This window comes from Camelina sativa, chromosome 8 (genome assembly GCF_000633955.1).
Source record: "Camelina sativa cultivar DH55 chromosome 8, Cs, whole genome shotgun sequence".
NCBI classification, from domain to species: Eukaryota; Viridiplantae; Streptophyta; class Magnoliopsida; order Brassicales; family Brassicaceae; genus Camelina; species Camelina sativa.
Genome location: NC_025692.1, coordinates 14,598,757 through 14,601,496, shown reverse-complemented (window position 1 = coordinate 14,601,496; position 2,740 = coordinate 14,598,757). Strand labels below are relative to the sequence as shown.

The 2,740-nt window shown below is 36.9% G+C and overlaps 1 protein-coding gene across 4 annotated transcripts in view; it reads right to left on the bottom strand.

The window, feature by feature from the left end:
• Positions 1 to 2,740, bottom strand: part of LOC104707172 — an 8,971-nt gene that overhangs the window by 1,199 nt on the left and 5,032 nt on the right. For 2 of the 4 annotated variants that reach the window (XM_010423471.2, XM_010423470.2), the window contains exons 4-11: positions 1,601 to 1,669; positions 1,448 to 1,519; positions 1,282 to 1,359; positions 1,086 to 1,210; positions 904 to 976; positions 722 to 783; positions 233 to 616; positions 8 to 98 (exon numbers count right to left, since the gene is read on the bottom strand). In XM_010423471.2, coding sequence (XP_010421773.1) covers positions 8 to 98; positions 233 to 616; positions 722 to 783; positions 904 to 976; positions 1,086 to 1,210; positions 1,282 to 1,359; positions 1,448 to 1,519; positions 1,601 to 1,669 — 954 coding nt within the window. Of the gene's footprint in view, positions 1 to 7; positions 99 to 232; positions 617 to 721; positions 784 to 903; positions 977 to 1,085; positions 1,211 to 1,281; positions 1,360 to 1,447; positions 1,520 to 1,600; positions 1,775 to 1,859; positions 1,873 to 2,740 lie in introns of those variants that run through there. The other 2 variants (XM_010423472.1, XM_019228478.1) reach the window with 2 other exon arrangements.

Here is a 2,740-nt window from a genome sequence, read left to right as displayed (position 1 = left end):
CATATACCGGAAGATGGGCACTTTCAAGTAAGGAGCTTGAGATGACAGAGTTAGCGTTCCAAATGGATTTGTTGAGTTGTTGAGCCTGCTTGCATGATCTGCATCATCAGAACACATAAACGTATCAGCAAACTATTCACTTATATAAAGATTCAAATACAAAAGGAGAAAAAAGAAACTACATGTGAAGAGGATATCCGAAAGATGTGCGTCAAACATAAGATTGGTTTACCTTGAAGAAGCCATTTTCAGGGAGAAAACAGACCGAACCTCCTTTGATGACGAAAGTGTGGCCAATAACTTGGCGAATGCTTCAAAAGTCGAGGCCTCGGGAGGTACTTCGAGGAAAAGTGAACTGTAACAATACGCTGTCAAGCACGCAACACTTTTCTTGAGAAGAGCTATCCCTTTCTGCAGATCTCTGTGTGACTCAATCGAATGAGGAGAAGCAGCGGAGTACTTAAAGCTGCTGTTTCCAGTAGAGTCCAGACGGGATTCTTTTCTTTCGGATTCCATGGAAGCTACACCAAAGTTGCTGGAGTTTTTATCTGTCCATGAGTTTTCAACGCTGGTTGAGCAATAATTTCGGCGGGGTATGAAGAGAGGATACTCGTTGCTAAAACAGAACAAATGACAGGTTTAGTTTCATTTATTTTTACCATCTTTCAAAGCACACATATATGTAGAATGATGACTCCAAAAAGGGGAAAAAGGATTGTACCTTCGAGTAGGAGGACTTGCGTCCCAATAGGAATTTCGTTGCCATATACGGGAGCAAGAGCCCTGTGCGTTGAAAAACCAACAGACATGGACGAGTTTACAAGAGGAGAAAGTAAACTATAATCTTTTTGCTGATAGATGATTTCTTGCAATGCAAATGTATTGAAGACAAAACAATCATACCGCAAAACCTGAGCTATGTAGTGCAGGAGCGGCTAAGTTGTGAACAACAAGGTTCAGCAGTTGGATCATATACCTGCTCCACATGTCCAAAATTTGGTCTTACAAAACCGGATATATACCACGGAATAGGAAAGGTTGAAACCCAAATGCATAGCCTTAAAAAAGAAAGAGTAAAACATTACCCTAAAGAGACAGCAAGCTCTTCTGATGGGATGGAATGAGGGTCCAAACCACTTGGTAGACGTGAATTGCAAATAAGATTATATTGACGACTTGAACCGTTCTGATTCTCTCCGTCAAGACTAACCTAAATACAGTACAGAGAAACTAGTGTAAAAAACTACTCCAAAAAGATAAACAGAAACATAATATACATACCCGGCGTAGAGGGAACAATTTGCATATTTGCTTCACAACCACTGACTGCTTATGAAGACGCTCAGATGAAATTGCCATCTACAACCAAAAAAGAACTCAACTCTATACATTACACATTACAAAATTACATAACCTATAAATCAAATCCAGAGCAAAGGTTTCATACATGACCAAGGCTCTGTGTACATATTAGATTAGGAAAATACTTCTCCACTTGTTCAACTCTTATTTTCTCCAACTGCAAAACAGAGTAGTTATCAACAGACTGTGTGTATCCATCATGCTTATGATACATAAAGCATTGAACTTTTTTTCGTACCGTGGAACGAGCTGAATCAAGAACACCATATTTAACTTTAAGATCACAAGATCCTCTTTCAATCTTAACCTTCCCTTGATTCACTAATTCCTTACTACTCTTAAGTCTACTCTTCAACTTTGAAAGCTTCTCGTTTTGAATCAATCTCCAATTCTTCTGATCATCAGCTTTACCCTAAAAAAATACGAATCCAAAACATAAAGCTTTTTTCAACAGAACAAGAGAGATGATGATACTTGAACAATCTCAAAAACCAAACCTTAGATTCTAATAGCTCANATAGTTTGGGTTTACAAATGAGATGGTTAGAATTTCAATTTTTATAATTAAAATGAAATTATATGCCGGTTTTGGTTTACAAATGAGATGGTTATGATTTAGATTTTACAATTAAAATGAAATTATATATCGGTTTGGGTTTATAAAAAAACGGTTTCAGCTTTTAATTTTATAATAAGATATATATATATTTTGTTTCCTTATTTTTATAAAGAGATGAATAAACAAATTCTTAAATGTATTATGACAAGGCAAATTCACATTGGTTAAAATAAAGTTAGGGGTGAACCCAAGAATTGTTTTTAATAAGCTCAATTTAGAAATTGAAATAGTGAAACTTACACCAAAATAGTAAGATTCGTCTGGTCTTGTTCAGTTCTTAAACGCAAGACGAAATAGAGAATCTACCGATGATTTGTGTTTCTGTACATTGTAAGACATATATACAAAAGTATTCGCTTCACTCAACAAGCAAGAATCCACCCTTCATTTCTTCTTAGCATCGATAAACATAGCACGAGTCCAGTGTTCAACATCCTCGGACTGTGAAGGTGGTGGCGGGTACTTAGGATGCTCCACCAAAGCCCATCCATTCATATCGTTGTTCTTCCGGGTTGATGATGCCGTTGCAGAGAGATAACTGGCTCCTGAATTTGGATCCTGGTTATAACTTGCATTCCTCTGCTCGAAAATATTTAAGAGTAAGAGGTGTCGTTAGAAAGAGACCGTGAGGCAACAAAACATATGAACTGCTTATGCAAAACCAAACACCAATCAATCCAAGTAAATGTCAACATCTACAAAGTTTCGTCATTTGTAAAGGATTTGGATGAAAAATCTAATGTGTTACGACATATCTGG